Here is a 27,217-nt window from a genome sequence, read left to right as displayed (position 1 = left end):
AAGGTGCTCAGTGCCTGTTCGGTTTCAGTTGGTACCCAAACATTTGGTTGAATGTAAAGTAATTTCCTGGACCAGTGTTAGAAGCTCAGATATATAAGCTAATTGGCAAATGGCACCTTAACTCTAGGTTGCAGTTGCCAAAACGGAATGTCTAGGTGCCATTTTCCCCCTTGTGGTGCTTATTTTTATATTTGTTGTTATTCATTTCATTTCTGTACCGCTTTATATTTTAAAGAAAAAACCTCAAAGCAGTTTACAACACATTAAAGCATGATACAGTATAAACCAATCCAGAATAAAATTCAAGCTTCAAGGAAAATAGTTCAGATCCTTCTCTGAGTGACATTTTGCTTTCCCCATATTTGTTTACCTACCTGCCCAATAGCAGAAGTACTCTAGGAAACCAGTGTGGTGTAGCAGTTAGAGTGTTAGACTAGGACCTGGGAGATCAGGGTTCAAATCCCCACTCAGTCAAGAAGCTCACTGGATGACCTTGGGCCAGTCACAGCCTCTTAACCTACCTCACAGGGTCATTGTAGGGATTAATGGGGGGGAGGAGAGGTGAACCATGTGCTTACTGGAGAAAAGGATGGGATATAAATTTCAGTGAATAAACTCTTCTTACCTGCTTAAGAAAGCTGGAGGGGTAAGCCAGATGGAGATGTCAGTCGCCAACCTGGGGTCCAGAGATCTCCATGTGGTCGCAATTGGACCCACAACAGTTGCAAAACAGCCTAGTGCCTGGTGAATTTCTAATAAGGTGAGGGCGAAGTGGGATTTAAACTGTAATCTGAATCTTAGGGTCAGGGTAATATTGGCAGTGTGAAGGGTAGGTGACTGGACTTGCACCTAAAAAGAACATCATTCCCTTGTGCTCAGCTTTACTTTTTATTTTTATTTTTTTTGGTAGAAAATGGGAGTTTTTTGGAATTTCGTTTTCTACTCTGAGGAGGAGTACAGAAGCAGCACGATGCAGGACTTGGGTACAGTTTGCAAAATTAGAAAATGAGTTATTTGGAAAGCATTGATTGGAAGGTTGTGTTTACCCAAATAACATACAGTCCAGCTTGATGCAAGCCTTTGGTGTGAGGCATTGATCAGCCAAGAACATGTCTTACAACTTCAACCAACAGATCTCACAATTACCACTTCATGCCTTAGCTCTGATGCATTCTCTGCATTCACTCTCCCAAGTGTTAAGATCAGCAGAGGGGACTTTCTTTGTAGTTCCCCCATCCACATCCATTTTGGGTGTAGCAACCCAAGAGAACACATTCTCTGTGGCATCCTCTAAGCTATGGAATTCCCTCTCCATCAAGGTGTGCCTGGTTCCTTCATTATGTAGTTTTTGTCATGTGTGAAGATACACCTCTTTAGCTGGTCTTTGACACCAGAGAGAGAGATTTTCAAGAACCTATTCCTGTGACTAATTTGTTCTAAGCTTCTTTTAATGCTGTTTTTTTAAATAGGTTGGGACTTGCCTTGAAACCTCATTAGAGAGTAACAACTCTAATAAATAAGGCTAAAAATACTGGAGTGAAGAACTTCAAAAAGTTACCATTAGAACCTGGCACAGTGGTCATGTTTGAGAGTTATACTAAGTCCACCACCCTCCAGTTATTGTACTGGTCAGCTTGCCAGTAATAAGGGATGATGGAAGCTGAATTTCAAGAACACCTGGACAGCTACAGGTTGGAAGCAGTGTTCGAAACTCACATTGTCCTAGGTGTATTTTGCGACAAGGAATTTCATTAGCATGAGCAGTTTCTGACTGCACCTAAGATTTCAGATTAAAACTGCAGAGTGGAAGGAAGGGAGGACCTTTTTTCTGCCTCCCCACTTCCAGCTATTCTCTGAAGACTGGAGAAAGACCCACTTAAGAATATTAGGAGGGTGGGCAGGGGAAGGACTACACCATGTGAAAAATGAACACACTATTTTAGCTTCAGTTCATTCATTTTCAGCTTTGTATTATTATTTTTTCTTTAAAAAAAAATCTGTCGTTGTGCCCATAACCTAGGTTTAAGGTGCCATTTACCTCCACCTTTCACATCTCAGTTTCTAACACTGGTTGCAAGAGCATGTGAATGAGCCAGAGGCTCACATGCTCCCCATTCCTCTTCCCACCCCCATGTGGCCAAGACGAGGCATGCTTGAAACAAACCATAGTTAACATGAAGTCGAGTTTGTTTGTCTGTCTAGAGCAACATCAGTTCATAAGCCAAAGTGGAAGGGAAAAACCATGTTGGACAAAGAGCAGCAGTGGAGCATGTGAACCTGGAGGTCACTAAACTATAGCTTGGCATGAAGTCCAGATGTGGCCAATAGATGTTTACAACTGCTGCTGAAGCCACAAGGCTGTGCCTTGAAATGAACTGCAGTCACATTTGTAACTGGCTTTGCCTAGCATGCTCCTTTATTTTAAGACCCAGGACAGTGGGGAACTTATTATTTTAGGTTTCATTATCATTCTTAACTGAAGGTGGTGAGGTCATGAAGAGAAATTGTGGGGTGAATTCATAACCTTAAGCTCTTCTTAGGATGGCCTGGGGTTAAGCCTCTCTTGGCTGTGAACAGAGCCTCTGGAATGCAGTCAAATAATTGCAGGGACCTGGTTTTTTAAATGGTACCCTTGGGCGTGAATGCTAATCAGAAGAAACAAGACTTACACGTTGCCTTTTGACATTATTTTGAAGCTATTTCTTTGAGCTAGAAGGACTGGGTTTATGTGGTGACACTCAGCGATCTCAATGTTTTGTTGTTTAAAGTATTCTGGTCAGACTCAGTCTCTGTTAACACCACAATTTGCTTCTAAATGGCGCTTAACTCTTGGAGTCTTGCATTATGTATTTTCACAAATCTCTCCAGAAGGAGATGAAGAAAAGGTTCCCAGGTTATGAAGAAAAGGTCAGGATCGTACATTTCCTGTCACTTGCTTTCCTCACTTTTCACTTTGTGGCTTGATGCAGGATAGGGCGTTCTGTTCCTGGAATGTGAGCTCCCTAGCGGAACAAGAGCAAAATGTGTTGGTTCTATCAAGCTGTGCTTGTGAGTGGACAATGCCTGTGTTTCTGGCTGCTTGGGAGGCCGTGTGATGCTCATGCAAGAGTCCTTTTCTGCCTGGCAGCTGAGGAGATGTCCCCTGAAGAGCTGGCCCAGTGGGTCTCCCTCCCTCCCTGCCTCCCCTCCCTTTCTCCCTCATTCTTTTTCTGCTCTGTGCTCTGCCATTCAAAAGACTGGCATTGACCAGGGAGACAAAGAGTTCTTTCAGGCCCTGAGCTTTTGTTAATGCTCCCAAGTTTCCCTTCCCTGCTCCCTCCTCTGATTGTTAATGAATGTTGCACAGTTGTAGCGAGAGTCAGGGGTATATTCCATTCATATTTCTGCATCCTTCTGGAGAGGAAGCGGTGCTCCTGAACAGATATTTGGCTGATCTCGCCATAACCAGGTCTATGCCCTGATCAGTAGTAATCCTCTCCACGGAGGCAAGGTGCTTGCTGGTTTAAGTGACTTCCACCGGACAATGTGCTTCTGCCCCTTCACAATGGATGATGGGCTTGAAAAGCTGTCATTTTAATTTTTGTGGGTATAAAACCCACCCCATCCCAGGGCTTCATGGTAGCTGAGGAGTGACACTCCTTTGAGCCTTTTGTATCACAAGCCTTAAGACTTGAATGGCAGATATCTCCACAAGCAGTGCTAGGATCTTCTAAGTCATTCTGATAGGTCTGCTCCTTGTAGGCTTTTGCAGTACTAGGGTGGTGTAGCCAAGGTGGCCTGGCACTCTGATTATATTAGTTTGAATTGCTAAATAGCAAAACAATTTTGTGTGTGTGTGTGTGTGTTGAGTTCCCATGTGTGCATTTTGCCATTTTTTGCTACTGTCCCTTTCCTCTTTGTCCTCAAGTAACAGATTGCTGGTGAGTCAGCAACTAGCCCTAATGGATATGCTTTACCTCCACTCTTGCAGGCAGCATGTCTCTGAATACCATTTGCTGGGAATCTCAAGTGGGGAGAGTGTTGCTGTTGTGTTCAGGTCTTGCTTGCAGGCTTCCCATTGCGGTGTCTGGTAGGGGATAGGGTGCTTGATCGTTTGCTGGCCTGATCTACTAGGTTGTTATATTCCTGTGGAAGAATGCAGGGGCATGAATGATGACACCCTCCATCAGTTTAATAATTAATTTTCATGGCATCTAATTAATAAACAGTACTAGAATGTAGTTTAATCTTTTATGGCTGGCAGGTATTTAATGACTAGAAATGATTGCTATGTGAAAAACAGTTCACTTTCTGCAAGGTGCCATCTCTTTTTGAATTCCCTGGTATAGAAATGAAATCTCTTGTGCACAATCCAGGAAGTGAATTTAGCGTGGTGTTCCTGGCATAGCAAGCCTTGTTAAGCAGGTGTGTGCCTGCTTTAAGCAAGAACTCTCCTATCCTTTGACAAAATATGTTTCTCCCAGGCGTCATCTGAAGTAACATAGGATCAGTGCAGGGGAGGTGCTGTTCGAAAGTGTAGCTGGGCTAGGTTCAAGGTTCTGGTTTTAGTATATAAAGCCCTGGGCAACGTAGGCCCACAATACCTTAAGGACTGCCTTCCCCTATACACCCCAGGTTGGTCACTGAGATCTTCTGGAAGAATGCTGTTAGTGATCCCCCATGGACCAGAAGCATGACTCATGACAGCCAGAAGCCATCTCTTCAGTATTGTGGGCTGAGGTCGGTGTAACTCCCTCCCAATAGAAGTCAAGGCAGCCACTGTCCCTGCTGAGTTTCTGGTGCCTGGTTAAAACCATTTTAATTTAAGAGGGTTTGCATCATCTGTTCCTTCTCTGGTGTTTATTTGTTTATATTCTCAGGTTTTTAAAATTCTGTTATTTAATGTAGGTAAGCCCCAATATTTTCTAGTGCGAGGTGAACGGTTGCTAGTGGGAAGCAGGAAGTCCTCCTTCCTGCACTGACTCAAGTGTTTACCCACCCCTCTGTCTGGTATGCTCCAGCAATTGCGTTTCTCCGCTTACACCGGGAAGTTACCATGGGCTATGAACCCCCGTTTTAGAAGCTGCTTTTGTGAAAATGCATTAAAATCCCTAAAAAAGGGCATATTGCTTTTGCAGTATCCCGAGGTGTCCTTCACACATTGTAATAGCTCTTTGAGAGCCACTTTTCTGTGGGTTCATCCTATCATATGTGGCACCAGTGGGGAAGAAGATAGGTAGCTTGCCCCCTCCTTGTTGCTAGAAAGACTCTTTCCACATGCTTCCCACACACCCCAGACAGTGCTTTGCCACCCCCTTTTTCTGGTGCCGCTGCTACGTCTCAAGGAACTGCTGAAATGTTTATAAAGACCTGCAGCCAAGCAGGTGATTGTAGCTGCTTGAGTCTGTGCTGCTTGGTCAGATCAGGGATGGTCACTTGACAACGGGTCTGTGTAGCTGGCCTACCGCCTCCCCCCACCTCCCTTTGGTTGTAGGCCTCCTGGGTCCTGAACCTCTGGAAAAACAGCTCCAGCTGCTGCTGCTGCTGCTGCATTGTAACATGTATCTGAGCTCCACTTTCTTTGACAGTTTGCTAAATGTATTCTGAATTTCTCAGTGAAGGCGCTCCCTGCCTTAAAAAAAAAAAGCAAAGCTTAACTGTGAGTTATTTGTCTTCATAGTTGGAACGACTTTGATTATTAACCTTGCCAGTGTTTGTAGCTTGGAAATTGCTCCAAGGAGCAGAGAAAGAAGGAAGCTGGTCAGTGCCGAGGCTGCTTTGTATGTGGGTGTAATGCAAGTTCATGCAAGGGGAATACGAAACAGGAGCGGTGCTTGGCTGCAGGGGAAAGAGGCTGTTTTGTTCAGCCCATTTCTTGACTTCTTAATAAATAGTGTACATTAAGCAAGGATCATGTAGCCTGGATTTCAAAATACAGAGGGCACGTGTTCTGCTCTGTCACTGCCCTGCTTTTTGTGATGTGATACGTCACATGGTGGGCTCCATATTTTTAAGGCATGTGCCTTGTTTGTCAGCTCCAGTTACTGTTTCTTGATGATCAGAAGGCAGCCGGTGAACCGGTCGCTCTGTCAGAAACGGACTTCCTTACTAGGGGCCGGCATGGAACTTTCTAATCCAACTCACCATTGTGTGGGATTGTATTTGAGAACCTCATGAAGTGAGCCTGGGATTCTGTTCTCGGATTTCTTCCAAACTCACAGCCTGAAGGTCGCCAGTGCAATGTGTATGAGGTGAGTTGGGTTCAATCTTTGCTGTCTGGGGCTGATGGGCATGGTCTTATTAAAACAGCTGAAAGGCGCCTGGTTCAGAAAGGCTGCCGCTCACTCTGCTTCTCTTTGATCATTATATCCTGCTTTGTCTTTAAATTTTGGACTGTGTAGGGTTAAGGCTCCACATTCTTTGGCGACTTCAGATATCTAAATTGGAGAGACAAAGGAGTGGCACTGCTGTTGCTATCCCAACAGAGCTGGGAGGTGTTTTGTGCTGAAAAATGGCCACATTGCCCTCCTTCCGTGTGGGTGGCATCTCAGTGTTCCCCCTTGGTAACAGACGTTGCTGCCTAAATCTTCTTGTGACTCCTGTCCACAAACAGGTAGAGGCTCATGTCCAAGCAGAGTTTAGAAGGGTTCTGTTGGCTGGGCTCCTGCAAAGTAGCCATGGCTAGGTGACGCTTCTGCCTCACTCTTGCCTGTTGCCCTGTGGTGCTGGACGGGGCATGCAGCTGTGTAAACAAGCCAGAGCAGATTTTGGCTTGCCGTCAAGATCTCAGGGGTGTATTTTATTAGTCCAAGCCAGCATGCAGGAGGGGCGGGGGCAGAAGGGAAGTTCTGGCCCCTTGCCAGGTGAGGTTCAAATTGCAGTGGAGCTTTTGTGGAAATGTTGTGTGTTCATAGTTCTGGAATGATGAGGGCCTGACTTTACCTCATGCCAGGAGGTGGGAGGGGAGCCCCACAAGGTTTGCAGAGCTCAGTCCATTGCCACATAAGTCAGCAAGTCCTGTGGGATCCCAACATGAAGGTCTGTTTGTTTGCTGTGGCAGGAATGTTCGTGGGCAACCAGGGTGAGCAATTGTCTCCCATGCTTTCATCCTTACACTCCGGTAAACTTGACTCCTCGCTTGTTAACTATTTCTAGAAGGTTTGTAAGTGTGGTTTCTCTCCACTGTAGCAGACTGTTCGTACAGCTACCACCACCTCAGTAAGCTCCAGGCCACAGAGTTCCTCCCTGTCAGGTTCTTTTTCCTGGGGATGGTGTGTAGAAACCAGCATTGTCTCTTAGCTGAGTGCAAAGGTCCCAGTTCCGGTTGTGTGAGGTCAGCTGCTGCTGTTGTCAGGGATTTTCAAATGCCTTGGATAGGTTCTGGTTTTGTGGTTTGATAAAATTTAAGGGAGAATAGACACAGAAGCAACAGGACAGGACAGGCACCTTATGGGAGAGTGGTCTAGCTGCTTGCATTTGAGTAGTAATATTATCTTTTGGTGCTTTTCAAAAGTAATAATAATAATAATAATAATAATAATAATAATAATAATAATAATTTATTATTTATACCCCGCCCATCTGGCTGGGCCTCCCCAGCCACTCTGGGCGGCTTCCATAAAAACCAAAAATACAGTAAAATATCACACGTTAAAAACTTCCCTGAACAGGGCTGCCTTAAGATGTCTTCTGAATGTCAGGTAGTTGTTTAACGCTTTGACATCTGCTGGAAGGGCGTTCCACAGAGTGGGCGCCACTACCGAGAAGGCCCTCTGCCTGGTTCCCTGTAGCTTTGCTTCTCGCAATGAGGGAACCGCCAGAAGGCCCTTGGCGCTGGACCTCAGCGTCCGGGCAGAATGATGGGGGTGGAGACGCTCCTTCAGGTATACTGGACCGAGGCCGTTTAGGGCTTTAAAGGTCAGCACCAACACTTTGAATTGTGCTCGGAAACATACTGGGAGCCAATGTAGGTCTTTCAAGACCGGTGTTATATGGTCTCGGCGGCCGCTCCCAGTCACCAGTCTAGCTGCCGCATTCTGGATTAGTTGTAGTTTCCGAGTCACCTTCAAAGGTAGCCCCACGTAGAGTGCATTGCAGTAGTCCAAGCGGGAGATAACCAGAGCATGCACCACTCTGGCGAGACAGTCCGCAGGCAGATAGGGTCTCAGCCTATGTACCAGATGGAGCTGGTAAACAGCTGCCCTGGACACAGATTTGACCTGTGCCTCCATGGACAGCTGTGAGTCCAAAATGACTCCCAGGCTGCGCACCTGGTCCTTCAGCGGCACAGTTACCCCATTCAGGACCAGGGAATCCTCCACACCTGCCCGCCTCCTGTCCCCCAGAAACAGTACTTCTGTCTTGTTAGGATTCAACCTCAATCTGTTAGCCGCCATCCATCCTCCAACCGCCTCCAGACACTCACACAGGACCTTCACTGCCCTCACTGGTTCTGATTTAAAAGAGAGGTAGAGCTGGGTATCATCTGCATACTGATGAACACCCAGCCCAAACCTCCTGATGATCTCTCCCAGCGGCTGCATGTAAATGTTGAAAAGCATGGGGGAGAGGACAGAACCCTGAGGCACCCCACAAGTGAGAGCCCAGGGGTCTGAACACTCATCCCCCACCACCACTTTCTGAACACGGCCCAGGAGGAAGGAGCGGAACCACTGTAGGACAGTGCCCCCAGCTCCCAGCCCCTCAAGACTGTCCAGAAGGATGTTATGGTCGATGGTATCAAACGCCGCTGAGAGATCCAGCAGAACTAGGAAACAGCTCTCACAGTGATAATCTGCAATTTGGTGTTTACTGCCCTGGATCTCCAGGACTTGAACCACACTCTGATGGAAGCATGCTGTTCTAGAGAGAAAGACTGCCTGTTTTTTGGGTTTTTAATTGGAGCTCAGTTTAAGTTGAGTCAATTTTAGGGACAACACGCTTTTTCCTTCCTCTCTTGCCTGACCATTCTTCTCTTCATAATGAGTGTGGGAGCCTCCTTGTGTTGATAGGAAGTTCTTTATAAGCTGGCGGAAATTCATCCTCTGAACCTCTTAGCAAGTGACCACACTGCTTTAAGAAGGAAACTAGTAGTTTATGAGAGAGCTTAATTCTGTTGCAGAGGATTCTAATTGCTGAATCACATATATTTTATTTTACCAAACCTTTTATTGTTATCCTTCTGTGGCATTAGAAAAAAACCTTTTTTGATACACCTTTATTTACAGTGTGGATATTCTGGATTATTGCAGCTCTTTTAATTGCAAGTTTAGGGCAGCCAATCAAAGGCAGCTTTCCTTTAAGCTACAAAATTCTCAGCCTGTTAAGAAGTGAATTCTAGTTCCCAGAACTACTTTTAAGTAGGGAAAAGGATTAATAGAGTGAAATGCCAGCGACATAAATGCACACTCTCTCTCTTTCTTCCTGCATTGTTGGAGACTCAGGCCTGGCCTTCGTCAGACGGATCTGCAGCTGACGAGTTGTTTTCCTGGGTGACTGAAAGAGGGTGGCCATTTTATATTGAAAATAAAAATTGGGTCGTCTGTTACAACTCTCAGCTTAGATCTCTCATTTACTCAGGTCTATTGATTTTGTTTTACTGTATCTGGTCACATCTTCTGGGAAGCTAGTTTTCGGCCGTAGAAATTATTCCAGCTGCAGTGTTGAATGTGAGCCCCTTTTCATTGTGGTTTCTGGCATTTGGTAACAACTTTTGTTTTTATGCTAGTATGGGCAAAGGATTTCACATGTTTCTTTCCTGCCAAACACACTTTCCTCTAGACTTTTGTGTTTTCCTTGATTTGCTGCTTTGCAGAATCCCCCGGGGACCTGTGCAGCAGCCCCTGGAGGATCGAATCTTCACTCCAACCGTCTCAGCTGTGTACAGCACTGTAAGTATTCCCCAGCAGTTTTGCCAAGTTCTTTGGTTCCTGTGTAGTTGTGGTTTGCTTAAGTAACACTGCTTTTCCTCCTGCAGCTAATCAGCTGGATATGAGCACTTAGAGCTTTGTTGGGCTGTGTGGAAAGTTTAGCTGCCTCCAGCCACAGAACAATCCTGGGACTCAAGTGTGTAATCTTCATTTAGAAAAGCAGCTCTGTTTTAAAACCACTTGTTTAATTCAAAATAAGCAAATGAATAATTCAGAGTTGAACTTTCTCAACAGAAACTGCTGGTTTAGGAAGATGCCCTCATTCAGGCCTCTTCTGCCCAGTATCTTTGGCAGGTGAAACCTGATTCAGATAACATGTTTGCAGTGCAATCACAACTCCTCAATATAAGCTGCAAAAGTTCTTAAAGTCTTTTGGGTGCTCTTTAACATAGTTGCTGGAGTTACACTAAAAAAGGAATGAGTTCTTATGGAAGGCAAGAATGAAAGAGTCTGCCACATATTGACTGTGGTGCTAAATTGTTCTCATTCCTCAAATGGTGTCTTGTGGGTTCTGTGTGTGTTTGCCTTTCTTTGCCCATAATGGTGGATGCCCAAGAGGTGTCTTCTGTGCCTGGCTTCTGAACAGGTAACCTACAGTGAAGTGACTCTTCCAGAAAAGAGATTAGGAAGGATTAGCTGATCTAGCCACTCCGGGTTTATGCCAAAGATGTGGGTCAGGAGGCCGGGCTATTTGGCTGTGTGACTGTTACTGAGCTGTGAGAAAAATGCTGCATTTTTTAAAGGCATGATATGAGCATCAAGGCAGTGAGACCCACTGCTAATGAACTAGCCCAGATGGCCACCAACACTGTTTATTTTTTCATTACAGAGGTCACATTCACACCATGCATTTAAAGCACATGGCTTCTCCTGAGGAATCCTGGGAATTATAGTTTAAGGGTGCTGGGAATTGTAGCTCTGGGAGGGGTAAACTACAGTTCCCATGTTTATTGGGGGGGGCATGTGCTTTAAATGGATGGTGTGAATGTGACCTATGTTGTATCCTTGTGCATTGCCTAAATTGCATTTTAGAAAAAATACAGAAATAACTTAAGTAGATCTTCCAAAGTCTTTGGTAGGCATATTTCTCAAGGACTGCGTAACTTCTGAGAAAACATGCATGTGTTACAAATACCCAGAGTGTTACTGGGGGCCATTGTTTTTTCCACTGTGAGATGGAAATTAAATTCCCTCCTTTTTGGTTGGTAGAATGATAGTCATAATTTGAGAGCTGAACACATGACAGAGCTCTGGTAACTGGAGGGTGCAATTTAGGAATACAGTACACAATCACCTATACAGGCACCTTGAACAGTCCTGGCAAAATACATCACTTGGCTTCTGGTGTCTTTGACAGCTTGTCAGTCTGTGTGTCCCATGACAAGCAAATAGTAGTAGTAATAATAATTATTATTATTAATTGTAATTATGACTGTATTGTTGTTGTTGTTGTTGTTATTATTTGTACCCCACCCATGTGACTGGGCTGCCCCATCCATTCTGGGCGGCTTCCATCATATATAAAAACATAATAAAACATTATACATTAAAACACTTCCCTATACATGACTGCCTTCAGATGTCTTCTAAAGGTTATATAGTTACTCTTCTCCTTGACATCTGATGGTAGGGCGCCACTACCAAGAAGGCCCTCTGCCTGCTTCCCTGTAGCGCCACTTCTCTCAGTGAGGGAACTGCCAGAAGGTACTTGGAGCTGGACCTCTGTCTGAGCTGAACAGTGGGGGTGAAGATGCTCCTTCAGGTATACAGGGCTGAGGCCAATGATCAAGGCAACCAATGACTTTGTATCATTTATAATTACTGTATTTTTTGCCCTATAGGACGCACCGTCCCATAAGGCGCACCTAGTTTTTTTGGGGGGGAAATAAAGGGGGGGAAATTATTTTCCCCCCAGGTGCGGGGCTGGGGTGGGGGAGGCCCGCCCGAGCTTCCCCCGACCCCAGCCCCCAAACAGGCAGCTCTCTGCAAGCCGTGGGAGCCCAGTGCTGGTTCCCGCTGCTTGCTGAGAGGACCGCGAAGCCTGGACGCGCTGATCTCAGCGCGCGCAGGCTTCAGCATGCAGGCCACTCTCCGCAAGCAGCGGGAGCTCTCCTGCTGCTTGTGGAGAGGTCCGCGAAGCCTGGAGAGCGAGAGGGGTCGGTGTGCACCGGCCCCTCTTGCTCTCCAGGCTTCACCAAAAGCCTGTATTCGCCCCATAGGATGCACACACATTTCCCCTTCATTTTTGGAGGGGAAAAAGTGCGTCCTATAGGGCGAAAAATACGGTATTGGCCTGAGAAGTCTGGATAGCTTTTGCAAACCATAAAGACAGATATAGAATGGTGGGTTCTCCCTCACCAGAATACTACAGTGTTTGTTGTATTTAGATTTCAGTTTTCCTTCCATATTTATTTATTTGTCAATAAAAGTACAGGTTAGTCAAAATACAATTACAACAAAAAAGAAAAAGAAAAGTCAGTTATATAAATAATGTATACAATAAATAAAAATGTGATGAGAATAGCAACTGTGTTGTAACAATGGGCCAAAACAAAGAAGATGAATTTTAACAGGGAGAAATGTAAAGTATTGCCCTTGGGCAAAAAAAATGAGAGGCACAAATACAAGATGGGTGACACCCGGCTTGAGAGCAATACATGTGAAAAGGATCTAGGAGTCCTGGTTGACCACAAACTTGACATGAGCCAACAGTGTGACGCGGCAGCTAAAAAAGCCAATGCAATTCTGGGCTGCATCAATAGGAGTATAGCATCTAGATCAAGGGAAGTAATAGTGCCACTGTATTCTGCTCTGGTCAGACCTCACCTGGAGTACTGTGTCCAGTTCTGGGCACCACAGTTCAAGAAGGACACTGACAAACTGGAACGTGTCCAGAGGAGGGCAACCAAAATGGTCAAAGGCCTGGAAACGATGCCTTATGAGGAACGGCTAAGGGAGCTGGGCATGTTTAGCCTGGAGAAGAGGAGGTTAAGGGGTGATATGATAGCCATGTTCAAATATATAAAAGGATGTCACATAGAGGAGGGAGAAAGGTTGTTTTCTGCTGCTCCAGAGAAGCGGACACGGAGCAATGGATCCAAACTACAAGAAAGAAGATTCCACCTAAACATTAGGAAGAACTTCCTGACAGTAAGATCTGTTTGACAGTGGAATTTGCTGCCAAGGAGTGTGGTGGAGTCTCCTTCTTTGGAGGTCTTTAAGCAGAGGCTTGACAACCATATGTCAGGAGTGCTCTGATGGTGTTTCCTGCTTGGCAGGGGGTTGGACTCGATGGCCCTTGTGGTCTCTTCCAACTCTATGATTCTATGATTCTATGAATGATGCTTTAGCCCTGCCCACTTTGAATGTACAGTGGTACCTCGCAAGACGAATGCCTTCGAAGACGAAAAACTCGCAAGACGAAAGAGTTTTTCGTTTTTTGAGTTGCTTCCCAAGACAATTTTCCGTATGGGCTTGCTTCGCAAGACGAAACGTCTTGCGAGTTTGTTTCCTTTTTCTTAAAACCGTTAATACCAGGGTGCATCCGTGCTTCGCAAGATGAAAAATCCACAAGACGAAGAAACTCGCAGAACAAATTAATTTCGTCTTGCGAGGTCCCACTGTAGGCCCTGCCCATTGCCCTCTCCCAGCCCAGCCTACTTATTCCCTGAGCAGATGCAGAGAATTTCCCTACACCTGCTGTAGAAGGTAACTGGTAAAGCTGGCTGACTTGTAGAGCTCTGAAGATCTGAGCCAAAGGATTTACAGCCCCTTGTTAAGAGATGGGTGTCATTTAAACAAAGGCACAGCAATAATCTCCAGCATCCTCTCGAAAACTTTGGTCTCTTGTGATCTAAGCAGCTCTTGCCGCTTCATAAGCAGAACAGAGCAGACCTTTCCTGCTGCTGCTACTGAACTGCAGTGCTGTGCTCTAAAATCAAGGGCCAGTTTGTATGCTGGCTGGATTCTAGGTTTTTCTTTATACCTGCAAAATGTGCATAATTTCTGATCAAAGAGGCACATAAGTTAGGTGCTAACATTTAGTGTAGCACCTCTCTTCAAAAGGAATCCAGCAATGCAGCCTCTGAATCAGATGTGTTAATTGGCATTGTTTGAAGTGTCTCTTGAAGAGTTTCTGCCTCCTGTCTTGGGTCTCCTTGTTTCTGATCAGCCACCTTGACACAGTTGAAATAAGCGAAAGAGAGGGAACCTCTCCCCATTATGATTTCTCCCCCAAGAGCACCTTTGCCAGTGCTTCTGCTAGTGGACAGTGAGCCCCTTAGGTGAGCAGCAGCTTTCCTTTCCCAACAAAAAGCACTTTTGGTTTTTATGAATTGGTAGCCAGTCAGTTCTATGCAGTTCTATGACTCTGAAGGGAACAGCCAGGACTACCTCAGGAGATTGGGCGGTGCAGCCCAAAGGCTGGGTATCTTTTTAGGGCCTCCTTTAGCTCCTTAGTTTGAGCTCCATGAGGGTCTTGGGATTTGTGTCCTTTTTCTTGCTCTCCTAGGTATTGTCAGCATAGAAACACACACAGACAGAAGCTCCTGGGACCATTTCCAGCCGTTGCTCCTGTGATGCCTCAGCTTTGGGGAAATAGAACTATTGGTAATTCTTGCTTCCCGCTGGGCTCTTGAGACTGGAGGGCCTCTCTCTTGTGGGGCTTCCTTACTGCCTTCCTCCTCTCAGCTGTTGTTTTTCTAATCTTAGGTGGTTTGGGTGTTTAAAGGGCTGTTGAAATAGGTTTTCAGGGTAGAATGCAGAAGCATCCCTAAGGTGAAGAATCTCTCACACTTTGTGATGGAATCAAGAGTGACAGACACGCTGCACTATTCCTCTGGCCCAGTCTGCATTGACTTCCTACACAGACAGCCATTTTGTCAGATCACAAAGGGCCGGCTGGCAGGAAAGGCAGCCCAGTCTTGCTTTGTCCCTGTAAAGCTGCAAAGTTAAGATCCCATTTACAGATTTGCAGCCTTCCCCCAGTGGAGAAAAGCCTGTTTTTACTGGCAAACGGTGCGGAGTTAACTCATAAAAGTGGCATTTGCAAAACCCTCAGCAGTGTTTTTCTGTCCTTTTTGGATTTGTATCAATTCTGCTTCTCCTTTTGGGTGGAAGCTGGTGTTGTTACAGGTGGGTGGAGTTTTTCCCCAAGAGAAAATGCTGAAAGAGAGAGATCCGTTAAGTAATGAAGGGTGGCATTCAGGATAATGCCTTCTTCCTGGCACTTTAATGTATCCGATCTTGTATTTATTGTGGAATTAATTTCAAGTACATTTCCAATGGGGGGCAGGGAGCTCAAGGTAAGGTTCTGTATTACAGAAAACACAAGCACAAGTTTCTTAATTAGCCACTTAATTTAACTGAATAATCTTACAATAAGAGAACAACTTATTTACTATACTTGCATTCTGCTATGAAAAATATAACAAAAATTTACAGCAGTGTTTTGAACAGGTTTTCAGTGTTCAAAGCAGCAACTGAATCCAGACAAGATGATACATTGATCTGGATATGGAGAATAGACTGACACATTCTTGTTTGTGTTGGAGATATTTATTTATTTAAGAGAATTTATATACTACCTGATTGTAAGAAAACCTCTGAGCAGTCTACAAAAATATAAAATAAAGCATTATGATTATGTTACACTTCCTCTGACAATAATTTTCATGGGTTAAGGCAGGGGTCAGCAACCTTTTTCAGCTGTGGGCCAGTCCACTGTCCCTCAGACCATGTGATGGGCTGGACTATATTTTTTGGGGGGAAATGAACGAATTCCGGTGCCCCACAAATAACCCAGAGATGCATTTTAAATAAAAGCAAACATTCTACTCATGTAAAAACATGTTGATTCCCGGACTGTCCGCTGGCCGGATTGAGAAGGCGATTGGGCCGCATCCGGCCTTAGGCTGCCTACCCATGGGTTAAGGGCACTCCTGAATCAGGTGACATCTATGGCGATGTGCATTTTCTGTCAGCTTCAGCTTTAGGTTAATATTCACAACTGTTTCAAACCGGAAATTTTAGGACTCAGGCTTTTGCCCTGTTTTGCACGCTGTGGGATTAAATTGTGCCCTACCCTCTTAAAACTGGAGCCCATGACCCTCTCTCATATACACTAAATTAAAGCCCATTTTTCTGTGCAAAAGGAAACTCCATGGCGGGGTGTTTTGACTTCTCAGGCCAAGCATTATAAGCATGATTCAATAAGTAATGTGTCGTTACAGTAAATTCATTTGTGTTTATGACTCTAGCAGCCAAATGTTGTGGAGAAAAGCAGTTTTTGTTCAGTAATTACCTGCCTTGCTACTGTGCAGTTCTGGGACTTTGGCCCACAAACCAGGGCATCTCATTCCACTGGTTTGTGGCCTTTCAGTGTTCTCCCTTAGTATCTTCGCTTGTGTATATAGAACCACACAGAAATCACAGTGTTTTTGCGATTGCTCCCCGCCTTTATTGCCTCTGAGCAGATACAAAAGGTTTTCCTTTATGTATGCTACTAGGTAGGTAGTCTAAAAGTTTCATTTAGTTGCAAACCAACATGCATTAATTTGTTTATAGTGACCGTCACCATCCTTGTGCCCTCTAGAAATTTTGGACTGAAGCTCTTGTGTCATGCTGGAGCTCTCTGTGGAAAATGGGATTTGTAGTCCTATATATCTGGTTGGTAAAGGATAGTTCACAGCCACTGATTGCAATTGCATGATTTGCAAAATCTGTTAGCGTGCTGCCAAAGCTTTCTGTTTCTGCTGTGGAAGGGTGGGTTCGTATATTATGATTATTTTTTAATGAATTGCATATGTTTCTGTGTGAATGTGCTGATAGTACAATATGTTTTGCTTAATGCTTATGGGTTGTATCCCATATTAGTCCTACTCAAAGTAAACCTATTGAAATTGATAAGCACGGCTAACTTAGGGCCATTAGTTTCAGTGGGTCTACTCTGGGTAGGACTTTGTTGGAGACAACCCTGTGTTTTTACATATACTGTAAGTTACTCAGAATCTAGTAAATAATAACAATAAAGTAAAATTTGGGAAAGTTGGTTGAACCAAGTGATTTCAGATTAGTATCTCTTTCCTTGGGGATTTAAAATATTAAAACTTGATGTCTTCATATTGAATTTTTCCAATTGTTTGGACCAATCAGGCCCTGCACAGCCTGGGCTCTGGATCTCTCCAGGAGCACCTTTCCCAAGTTGCTCCTCCAGTCCGCGAGTGAAAGATCAAATGGGGAGAGCTGCTGTTACCAGCTCTGTCGCCTCTTGGAAGATGAGCTGCTTCACCTGCATCATCAGGTGTCCTAGGACTTCCTTCTAAGGAGACCACCTTCAGGCCTGCTTTCAGTCTTTCTTCTCTGCCAGGCATTGAGTGACTTCTGTGCCCACTTTCAGCTTCAGAGTGCTGCTGTTTGACTTGCAATGAGGGTTGTGTTTAGTGCTCCTTCAGTACAATTTTATGGGGTTGCATCCAGCTAAGTTTCACTCGGTGTATACCTAAATCAGTTGTGTCCAATAGCTTCATTAGCTTTACTCTTGAGTAGGACTAGCATTGGCTACAAACTGTAGGATTTATCTTTTTGGGGGGAAGCCTCTTTGAGTGTGTCTCAGGGCCAAATAGGAATTTAAGAATTCCAAAATAATTGCCAGCCACCTGTTTCCATTGGCTGCTTGATGCGGACCGAGCATGTGCCAAGGACAGGGATGCATTGGGAAATAGTGGAAAGTTTTACAAGGAAAGATAAGTGCCTTCTCGTTACTGAAGCTCTAAAGATTTCTCAAAGCAAGGCAATGTTGACCAGGTGAAAGGCTCGCCCTTTTGCCATTGGAGATGTACCCCTCATCTGTGTTCAAGTTCTGAGATGCAAGATAAGGCGTGTGAACAAGCTCTGCTCCTGCAGCGTCATGCTCTCCCTGTCCTTTTTTACGGGTGGCCAGAGAGACGGTGAGTGTATCCAGTGGTAGCTAATTGTGAGCCAAAGGATGGATCGCTTCCTTTTCCTCCCCAGGTCTGTAGCCTCAGCATGTAAATGAACCCCCATGGAGGGAGCTTTACTAATCTCTGGTTTTACTAACAGTTTATCTCCTCACAGGTCACGCAGGTTGCGAGACAGCCAGGCCCTCCTGCCCCCTCCCCTTACTCTGCACATGAAATAGGCAAGGGGCACCCATCCCTTGCTGCAACGCCACCAGGACATGCCTCCTCCCCAAGCCTCACCCAGGTAAGGTTTGGCACCTGCTTCTCAGGTCTGAGTTGCCTTTCTATAAGTTTATGGGGTGTGGGTGAGATCTTGGTTTTGCGCAGTGCTAACCCTGGTCTGCATGCTACTTTCACTTGAGCTGCTCTTCCTCTTGCTGGCCAAGGATAGGGGAAGAGGAGAGGGGTTCCCTTTAGGGTGCTCCCCACCCCAACCCCCTCAATTGGAAATTGGCAGGGACGCCTCTCGTGTCAGACTAAGCGCTCTTTTTTTGCTAAGTGGCAGTGATTTTAATAACATGCCTTTAGGCAGGTACATTTTTCTTTTCTGACCAGCACTCATTGCATGTGCTGAAAGAGAAAACGGACACAGTAAAAATAATACACGTGGACAAGGAATTTAGATAATTGAAAAGCATAACTTGTTTTTAATCACTTAATTCCTCAAAACGTTTCCAAGAGACGAGGGATGACGTGGCAAAGCAGAGGAGGAATGTATTTGTAGTCAGCAAAGGTAGGGCAGATGCGCTGTCCAAGGGTGGGCCTCATGCCTAGGCAATGTGACCTGTGGCAGCTTCAGGCAGTGAGCTGCTGAGCACCAAGGCCTCCTTGGCAATGATGCCTCAAGGCAGAGTGTGTGGGAGCTTTCAGAAGCATACAAGTGGAGGGGGCATTGGCCCCTTCTTTGTTTCTGTAGATTCCTGCATGAGACTAGAAGTCTTGTTTCTCGGACAGATGAGCTGGTGCTTGAAATCCTGCTTGGAACATAATCAGCTGCTTTGATTCCCATGATAACTTCCAGACCCTCAAGCGTGAAGCAGGGCCCCATTTTGGTTCCTTAGTAAAGGAGGAATTGGGGGTGAGGCGAGGTTGAGCTTTTTTTATACAGGCATGAGAGAACCCTCTGCATCTGTTTCCTCCAGCCAGACAGTGCATGAGTCACTCAAGTTGTTGCACCTTTTCCAGTGGACTTGACATGTGCATCATGTGACAGTAGGCATGACACCCCACCAGTTCAGCTCAAAACTTGCTGCCAAGTTTATTGATAGAAAAGGATTTTGTGTAGTCTTGTGTGTTAAGAGCCTAACCAAAGAAGTGCTCTGAAAGTTGTGGAGTGGCTACTGTAGTAACTGTTGTGGGCACCAGAAACAGCTACCCTGCCCAGCTGCATCTCCACAACCTCCAACTCCTGTGTCAATCCCCAGTATTTCAGAAGAGAGATGAAAGCCAACTCCAGGCATCAGAAAAAACTGCAAATATTCCTTACGAATTTATCAGTTGAGTCCTGAGTACAGTGAGGTTCTTCCACAGAAAGTCACTCCCGAATGTTGCACCTCTGATTGTGTAACGCTTTCTCCAGATTTCTTACCTGAACTTAAGTCACGGCCAAGTCTGGCAGGTCAGCCCTGCACAGAGTCTGCTAGTCTTCTTAGTTTGGTTCTAAACAAAAGCAAGGGGTGTCCTCCTCGCCTCAGAAGGTCTTGCAATTCTTTGTCTGCCAACAAGAGGCACTTCTTGTTCATTTGTTATAGATCTTTCTCTGATGGGTCCAGATAATTTTGAATGCCACCGCTTCCTCCACTTACAAAAAGGGGGGATCCATTGCTCACCCACTCAGGGCTTAAGGCAATTGTTAACCAATATTTTGCCCGTATTCTCAGTTGTTAACAGGATATGCACTCTTGCTTCTTTCCAGGGCACAGGCCTAAATTTACCAAAAGTAATTCACATTTTTGATACATGGCATAAGAATATATAAAGTCTTGTACATTCATCTTTGGGATGTTGTCATGAGTGTAGCGTGCTGATCATAGGAAAATGTATTGGTCACCTGTCTCTGATAACTGATCGTATTTCTCCACTTTTTCGTTTTCCCCCCTGGAGAGGCAGTCTTACATAGTAGCTTGTTCTGTAAAAAGGGTTGCCTGCATAGATCCATTTGGTTTCCCCATTCAGATCCCTGCAACCTCACAGGAGACTTGGAGAGGTGGGTGTCAAACAAAGGAGCTGGTCTCCTGCAGGGGGCGTTGAGAATTGATGGCAACTGGTCCACAGACCTTTCACATTGCTGTTTTGAGATTAGCAGAGTCCTGCACTTGAAGCCACTGAGAGCATAATGACAGGACAGGTCACTACTAACGGGTACCCTTTTATCTAGAGTACCAAGCTCTGCTGACAACAATTCCCTAGTCCTAGAGTAGGGGAAGAATGGGTAGAAATGTCCCTGGGATGCTTTTGTTCATTTAGCCCATTGTAAAAAGGCAGGTAGAAAGGGAGGTCGTCCCCATCCAGGTGTGTAGAAGGTATTTTGAGAAGTTGGAGGGGATGCATCTGCTCCCATCAGCCTGGTAGAAGGGGAGAGAGAACGGAGCATTGACGTGGAGATGTGCCAACCCCTGTCCATCCCCCACCCACCCGCCATCATTCTCGTCCTCCCCACCCCCTTCTCCCCCTCTCTCTGTCTCTTTCTCTGTCACTCTCTTTCTTTCTCTCTTACTCTGTCGCTCTCTTTCACTCTCGCTCCAGCAGCCAGGAGGGAGGAGGGACAGAAGCTTTCCACCCCACCCAAGAGCCAGCAGTCTTTTTGAAGATCCAAGGGAACTGGTGCAAAGGATTCTGGGATGTGGGATGGTGAGTGACAAGAGGGAAAAAAAGGTTAAGTGATGCCCCGCTGGAAAAGCCTGGCTCTTGTTTTTCTAATGGGTGGACATCTCATTTAGGGTGGGGCCATTGTGGCTTACAGGGGAGGCCCCTCCTGCAAAGGCGTGGAAGACTCAGGGCAGAAGGAATGTTCATGGGGAGCCTTAAAAACACGTTGAGAACTTGAGATGTGTGGAGGGGCTCCGTTCAGTATTTTGCCCTTGAGGCATCTTACCATGCCATCTGGACTTTTTGCTTCAAAGCTGTTGCTCTGTCTTGGAAAGTGTTAAATTCTATGGCAAAGTTTCAAATTTGGAGTAGGCGTAGATGTGCAGGGTGAGAGTCTTAGCTTCGTGTCCAGTCTGAGGATGGTGGCTTAGCATTTTAAAGGCCCACCTGTGTTCCCAGCCATTGGCAGTCGCTGTACCTGTCGGCCCACATCTGCCTCCCCCATACACTCTGGGTTGTGTCCAACATTTGTTTTACACACAGTACACCCATTGAAATTAATTATCATTAGTCGTACCCATTAACTTCAGTGGGTCTACTCTTAGTAGGATGAGCATTGGGTGCCACCCTCTTGACTACTTGGGCTGTCCCTCAAACAGCAGGGATTCCATTTTCCCTCCACACCCTTTATTCAGGATTGCTTATAAGGGATTTTGCATGTGAGGAGGTCAGAAAGTGAAGCTTTTCGCACTAACCTCAGTTTGGCAGTGCCGAGGGAGGGCTGGTCTTGCGTTGAAAGTCGCTTATACTTGGTTTGGCGCTCACTCATTGCTCAGGTTCAAAATGTTTCCTTTAGGGAGGTGTTTAATTAAAATAGGAAAGTTTCGGTTCCAAACCTTTATGATGTGTTGGTGTGTGGGAGCCGCGGAGAGCTATCCAAGGTCCACTGAAAGCGGTCCAAAGGGGTGGGGACAGGAAAATGCAGCTTGCATCATGACTTCTCTGTTGCTCCTTTTGTCTTCCTGGATCCAGAAGCACATGGTGTGGCACATAAAGGGGAAAAGAGAGGCTCACAAAGGGAGAATAGAGAAGTGGTGCTGTAAGGCATAGACAGGGAGGGAAGTGGGTTAACAGAGAATGGGTCATAGAAGACATTTAACTTTTGTAACAAAGCTGTTCTGTGGTTAACATAGTCGTGCAGCCCTGTTGAGTTCTTGCAAAGGTGTCCCACTTGAGTATCTGAGTGTTTTACCCCTTGATTTAGAGTTTTCTTGGCCCAACTGATGATGCTCTGAGTGGCGGAGAATAAAACGTCCCCTATCTACATGATGCTTTTCTGGAAAAATATTTTTATTGTCCTACTTGAAAGGGTTTTTGCAGTTTTCTAAGCTTTCATGAATAGGAGGTTTATTATTTAATTCCCAAGAATGTAGTTAGACTTTGTTTAATATTCAGGTAGCCCAGAACCAGCAATTTGCCTTCCGAAATGAAGAGATTCTGAATTTCAGAAATTCCACACCCACTCATGACTCTGGAGTTTTGTGACCTTGGCTGCCTTTTCCTATGTGGCTTACTCTAGGATTGTCCCCTTCCTGTCCCATTTGGCTGGGTAAAGTATAGTAGTAGTGGAAACGGCATTGGGAATTGTGCCATAGGCTTTGGTGAGTAGCGTTCTCCTATGTGGTGCCTTAAGTGAGTCATGTTTTCCTGCAAGGCATTTCCAGAGTTCTCTACAGCTTGGTTCCCTCTTGGCTGTAACAGTGTGGTTAGAGCATGGTGCTGATAACGCCAAGATTTCAGGGGCAATCCCTGTAAGGTACAGCTGCATATTCTTGCGTTGCAGGATGTTGAACTAGATGATCCTCAGGGTCTCTTCCAACTCTTTGCTCAGCCTTCCACAGCACTTCTGATGGTAGACTCTGCTTTAATAAAGCAGCGTGTCTTGGATCCCATATCACATGTAAATATGGCATGATGTAATACGCTGTCATCAGTGTGCTGCCATAGAAAACAGCATGTGGGATGTCATTTTCAGTGTGGGCTTTTGAGGAAAAGTCATGTTGACTGTTGTCCTTTTGTCCCCAGTGCCCAAAAGCATTTTGTTTTGTGCCTGCTGTGGCAATTCATCAATGGAGTGGGAGGAGATGGGGGTTTGCTTTAATTCATAATGTGACTCAAAAGCATGTTGTGTTTAGAAGGAAGCTCTACAGATGGGAACGTGCAGCAGTGCCAGCCAAGGTCTCTTGGGCCATTTCATGTAAGGACATGCTAGTCTTCTTCCTTTTTGCCCTGGATCACCAGCAGTGTCCTTTGCTAGGCTGAGGAATAATCTCAGAGAATTTTAGCTTTGCAGTCACAGGATGCAGCCTACCTCTTTTTGCTTCTTTTAAAAAGCAAAACTCTTGCAACTGGACTGATATTTTGATATGTGGTCCACTCCATTCCCTAAAAAAGAAAAGAAAAAAGAATCCCTCTTTTGAGAACCTTAAATGAAGCATTTGCTAGAGCTGGCTTACATTCTGCATGCAGAATTGATAGGCAGAGAATATCTATATTTTATATAAATAGCTCTCCGTGGAACTTTGTGTAGACGGATGGAGAAGGTGTGGCTTTAAGGAGCTTTGAAGCCACTGAGCCATCTTATGCACTATGGATGCTTTTCCAGTGAGCTGTTTTGGCAACAATTTCATAAAGACCTTCTGAAATCTAAGGCAGCTATTTTAAGTGTCATTAGGTCACGGCTGGCTTTCGAAGGAAAGCATGAAATACCCAGGGGCCTTGTTGCTTGTAGCTAGAAGTAGGATTAAATTGCCAAATGCATTAAGGTGGTGAGAGTGGAACCATACCTTTTCCGGGTCCGGCCTGCTCATGAGATGCTGTGAGAGTGATCCCTGGCCTAACCCTTCCCAGGGCTTGCAAGCCTGTCCTCATCCATGGGACATTTCAGAGCTGGGATTGTGTAAGGGGGTGAGGTGTTGCTGGTTTTGTCATGTCTTTCCTTGGTGGTCCCTCAGATGCACCTAGCATTTAACCTGGCAAGTGACTTCCTGTGGGCACGGAAAGTTCTCAGGGTGCTGAAAGAATTCACAGCGCTGAGGCAGAAATTTCCACTCCGCTGCTCAGAGCAGGAAGCGCAAGAGCTGTGCGTGACTCAGCATTTTCTCAGCCTCCCCCTGACGTGAGCCTGGCTTTCGCCTGTTTATTCCTGGCACATTTAGTGCAAGGGCGGAGGGGGGGGGGATCTTGTTGCACAGCAGGTCTAACTCCTTTCGAAATGCAGATAAAAATAATCCTCCCCTTGTTGTTGTTTGCTTATTTCAGCTGGCAGGAACAGAGGGTGGGGGTTGAATGAGGGGGAAGGTCCATGGTGAGAGGATTCTTTGACAACTTGAAACACATAAGAATTCCTTTATCATACCTCTTACTCCGAGATAAGGTAGGAAGGAGGAAGTGCCATTGCTTGGCGGCAAAAACACCCATTGCCTGCATCAAGCCCCATATTCACCAGTCTGTTTGCAGGGCTGGGGGTCACCCTTCTCTGCCTGAGACCCTGCAGAGTCCTCACCAGTAAGAGGAGACAGCCCTGGGTTAAATGAACCAGCTGGCTGATTCCGGAAGAGGCAGCTGCTGCTGCTGCTTTTCTTTCTTCATTAAATTCATTCAAACATGAATGCTGGTGTTTAAGCAGTACTTACAAAATAACTACCAAATAATGTAAGCTTCTTATCCGAGACTACTGTTTGTACAGAAGGTGATAAACCGTTTAAGTTAACCAAAGTTTTGTAACGTGAGGAAAGTCCTCTGTTTTCATTTTTAGCCATATACATAAACAAAACTGTTCCATTTGATTCCAAATGAGTCTTTGTGCTTCAGGCCTTGTGTCAGTTTTATTTAATTTTTCCACAAATACAGTTTGCCACACTTTGTTGTTCCAGTTTGTCAGAAAATCCCCCTCTAGGTTGTTCCAGTATGGTGCTGTTAATGAGCCTGGCTGCTAGGAGAAGAGAACTTCTTAAAGGTTTAAGCTGTTAAGTTAATATTGCCTCCCATGAAAAGGTTGAGGAGCGCTAGACACTTTGTCTAGTAATTGCTTTTATTTGTACAAATAACTTCCTCTTCCTTAAGCCCATGTGTTCATGGGCTTATCTGTACCATGCATTTAAAGCATATGCCCCCCCCCAAAGAATCCTGCTTTGAATGTATGGTGTGAATGTGGGAAGTGCTCTGCAAATTGTAGTCATCACTCATTGCTGTGTCTCACGGTGCTACAGCATTTGTAAAGTTTAGAAATAATCACCTCTTTTTTTAAAAAAAAAAAAAAAATACATGTCCCAACCCTCAGATGTTGAGGTTGGACAGGCTAGAATTGGAGTTAACCTGGATACAGATTGTTGTGGCAGGGAATGCTCTTGGTGCATGGCAGGAAGCATTTCTTCCCACCCCAGGCCAGACCCTGATTGGCTCCCCAGGATTACATTGGAACTTTCATCTCGCCCTTCTGGGCCAGCTAATTGGGCTCTGAAATTGGACTCAGAAATGTGGCTGCTAATTGCCGCTTGCTGATGTACTCCAAGACAAAGACAGTGAATTGGAGAAGAGATTGGGTTGTTGAGTCATTGCAGTGGGCTTGATGCAGCCAGGCTGTCAAAAGTTAGGGGTGCTTCATGGGCAGAATGTTTCCTGACTGGAGCCAAAATTTGCTTCCTAAGTGACCTTGCTGCATCTTTGTCTGCTTTGCCATTTCACTCCACCTAACAAGACAGTTGCAGGCTTCAAACATCTGGTCATCCCCAGAGCCATGCAACTGAACAGCTTCTGGAAAATGCTATTTTGCTGCTTCAGGCTGCCCTGGCTGCCCTCTGTTGCCCCTCCCTTCCACCAGCCTGGAAGGTGGTTAGGTGCCTGCTTTGGATTTTGCCTCTGTCAAAGGCAAATCACTACAGTAGTGATTGTTTTTCTGGCATGTTTTAATTAGCAAACTGCTTCTGAGTATCTGTGCATACCCTGTAGTAACTTTTCTTAAAGAGGGTGCTGTTTGAGCAGCAGCTTAAACTAGATGACTTCCAGAGTCCCTTCCAGAGTATTGGGCTTGTCCAGTGCTAAGGTGGGACCAAAATCCACCCGGTCTCAGAAAGCTGCACTTGACTTTAATCTATTGACTGTAATAAGGGAAGGACAGTATGACTTATTGTCACACACCCCTTTTAGGAGGAGTTTTCATTCAACCTTTTCAGATTCAGCACCTATCCTTAGCCCAGAATGGCATTAGGGTACCCACTTCTTTTTTTGCCATTTATTTGTATGGTGGTAGTACTGTTGCTGTTGCAACTTGTTTTAGGCTAGGTTGCAACCTTGCAATGGGTTCCGATTAGGGACCTAAGAGGGTGTTACTAATTGTGTTTTACCACATTTCTGCCACTGATCCCTTTGTTCAGCTGTGTACTCTTGAGGTCCAAGATCTCACAGTTTTGAGCTGCTGACTTTGAAACCTAGCCTGGTCCATCTTGGAATTCTGCATTCAATATGAGCCAAATGACTGCCTTATGCCCTGCTTTCAGTGTTTGTAGTCACATGTACCTGATGATAAGAGACTCTTTTTTTTTAAAAAAAAAGTACCTCTGTGCACAAAAACCACACACCTCGCATACACACACACACATATGCACAGAAGTATTTTATCTCCCTAAATTTTAGAATGATCCACTCCCTGGTTCTCTCATTGCATCTGGCAGGCAAATCAAAAAATGCTGAACAGAATAAACTTTAATGATCCACCACTTTTCAGACAAATAAGCCGATTAAAATTCTCATGTGCATTCATCTTTCTGTGCCAAGCAGAGATCAGTAGGCAAGATAATTATCCCATTCAGCTGGGATGGAAGAAAGGCAAGTGTCACATGTTTCAGTGAGAGCCTTGAAGGATGGGCAGAATTGAGCAATGGCTTATGGAGGTGTGCATAGCATCTTTTAGGGGGCATATGGGTTGGTGAGCCCTGATGGAAGGGCAACAGGAATTGCTCTAAACCTGGCAGTTGTTTGAACACCCAGAGACCAATTATGGATTAAGCCTGGCGCGCACAGGCAACCTGCATACAGTTGTCACTTGGCTTACCCTTTGTACCAGCCTTGCAGTTAAGCACTAGCCTTGTAGCTATAAGTGACTGGGAATTCTGTTCAGGCATGTGAATGGACTAACGGAGGAGGGATAGATCACTCCATTTCTCTACCACCATCAGTCTGTTTGAGTCCTGTGTTAGCTGCAGTGGAAGGAAGGTTTCATCCTCCACAACCAGGATAGATAACTGAGCCTCCTCTGCCAGTCTGCTTGGTGGAGGAACTTTTCCTTTCATAGCCTGTGTGTCAAAACTGGCTATGGAGGAAGGGTATGCTGCTCTGGCACTGCAATTTGCTTTAAGCTGTAGGACTGCTTCGGGGCTCAGGGTGTGGTGTTCTGTTGAGTGGGCTGCCTCTGTTGAAATGGGGTGATGGGGAGTTTGCTTGCTTATGTGAATGGGTCCTCCA

At 45.3% G+C, this 27,217-nt stretch overlaps 1 protein-coding gene across 29 annotated transcripts in view; it reads left to right on the top strand.

Moving 5' to 3' along the window:
• The window catches only part of EIF4G3 (eukaryotic translation initiation factor 4 gamma 3), a 79,156-nt gene that overhangs the window by 8,227 nt on the left and 43,712 nt on the right, over positions 1 to 27,217 (top strand). For 14 of the 29 annotated variants that reach the window (XR_014171254.1, XM_081923110.1, XM_081923098.1 and 11 more), the window contains exons 2-4: positions 9,794 to 9,869; positions 17,988 to 18,131; positions 20,633 to 20,737. Coding sequence is in view for 21 of the 29 variants with exons in the window: in XM_081923110.1 (XP_081779236.1) it covers positions 20,735 to 20,737 (3 nt within the window). In the remaining 8 variants the exon portion in view is untranslated. Of the gene's footprint in view, positions 1 to 6,025; positions 6,231 to 9,793; positions 9,870 to 17,987; positions 18,132 to 20,632; positions 20,738 to 27,217 lie in introns of those variants that run through there. The other 15 variants (XM_081923095.1, XM_081923115.1, XM_081923113.1 and 12 more) reach the window with 9 other exon arrangements.

The sequence above is a fragment of the Podarcis melisellensis genome, assembly GCF_964234715.1.
Source record: "Podarcis melisellensis genome assembly, chromosome: 8".
Lineage (NCBI taxonomy): Eukaryota > Metazoa > Chordata > Lepidosauria > Squamata > Lacertidae > Podarcis > Podarcis melisellensis.
Note: the sequence above shows the minus strand (reverse complement) of the source record. Positions and strands in the feature narration are given on the sequence as shown.